Consider the following 1,252-nt stretch of genomic DNA (forward strand, 5'->3'; position numbering starts at 1 on the left):
GACGGAATACCAGAGTGGCCATTTAATCTCACTTCCAGACTTGCGTCGGTGTGCCGCAGCTGCTGCCTGCGCCGCTGATTGAGTGAGGCGAGCCACAGGAAGATCTCCAGTAGGAACAAGTGGCGTTCCATCTCGCGGTCTACACAGCGGTTACTCAGACACGACGATCCTATCCTGTGTACGTCTCACATGTTGAAGCTGGGCGATGCAGGCGGAGACAACGCCGACATTTGCATCTAAAACATAAACTCGCAACATTCACTTGCCGTCCCTTACGGTCATCATATAGCCGAATGGTCGTTCTCCAGGGGGCATTCTCACGCTAGGCACAGCGTCTGCCCATCTGCTCAAGGATCGCTCAATGTAGTCGAGGTATTTCAGCAATACTTCGCTGTCACCTGAGATGGAGCTCGAGAGCGACTCAAAAGTGATGTTTGCAATACTCACCTGGGATCTCTGCTTGATAGCCTTGGATTTCGGTCTTCCTCGGTGATCGGGGTTCCTGATGTTCTTCAATTTGCGAAGGGTCACCACGGCCTCGTCTCTGAAATCAAGTATTCTCAGTCTGGCGAGTAACTCCATACCTCCTTGTGAAGAACTAGCGCCATCTCCTTGGTCGTAGACAGAGCGTCTTCGAGCAAAGTTTTGATCTCATCCAAAACTTCAATGTTGCTTTCGGCGCATTTCTTTTTCTCCTCGATGTCCCTCTCGAGTTGTAGAAGTGCCTTTGGAACAACATCATAATGGTCCTACGTCTTCTACTAAATCGCCTGGTTATTTCATAACTTCTCGCTTCTTCCTCGCAAATGTGAAATCTCTTCGCGAGATGGTATTCCTCCCTCCCAACTTGGGAGTCCCAAGGCGACTAAGAGCATACCTTTTGTCTTTTATCAGCATCGCCAGCAACTCTGGCATGGTGCATGGCCAGAGCCTTCTTGAGTTTTCTGTTCTCCTTTTTCCAATCCTCGATATCTCTCGACAGCATATTCGAATAAGTCCCCAACCTGACCAGGTGACTCAGCGGGTTCAACTCATTCCCTCGTGTTCACCCGTAATTCTCTTGTTCGGCCTTGACGAAGATTTTTACGATATCTCCGGCCTCTGTGACACCCGTGGATTGCTGGATAGTACGGAAAGCCTAAATGCCCGCCCACAAGACTGTCCGACGTACATACGCTGGCCACAAATAACACGTATGAGTACAACAAGTTATGTGAGAGTTGACCAAATACTCATTGTAGCCAGAACATGT

The 1,252-nt window shown here is 49.4% G+C and overlaps 1 protein-coding gene across 1 annotated transcript; it reads right to left on the bottom strand.

Annotated features, from left to right (window-relative positions):
• Nucleotides 1–276: 276 nt before the first annotated feature.
• On the bottom strand, nucleotides 277–985 carry Pmar_PMAR026100 (hypothetical protein; the record flags this gene model as incomplete). Its single annotated transcript, XM_002782524.1, has 4 exons — nucleotides 277–398; nucleotides 448–544; nucleotides 585–725; nucleotides 878–985. Coding segments are annotated over 4 exons (468 nt in total), but the record flags the coding sequence as incomplete, so codon positions are not given.
• Nucleotides 986–1,252: the final 267 nt, after the last annotated feature.

The sequence above is a fragment of the Perkinsus marinus genome (assembly GCF_000006405.1).
Source record: "Perkinsus marinus ATCC 50983 genomic scaffold scf_1104296939204, whole genome shotgun sequence".
Taxonomy (NCBI): Eukaryota; Perkinsozoa; order Perkinsida; family Perkinsidae; genus Perkinsus; species Perkinsus marinus.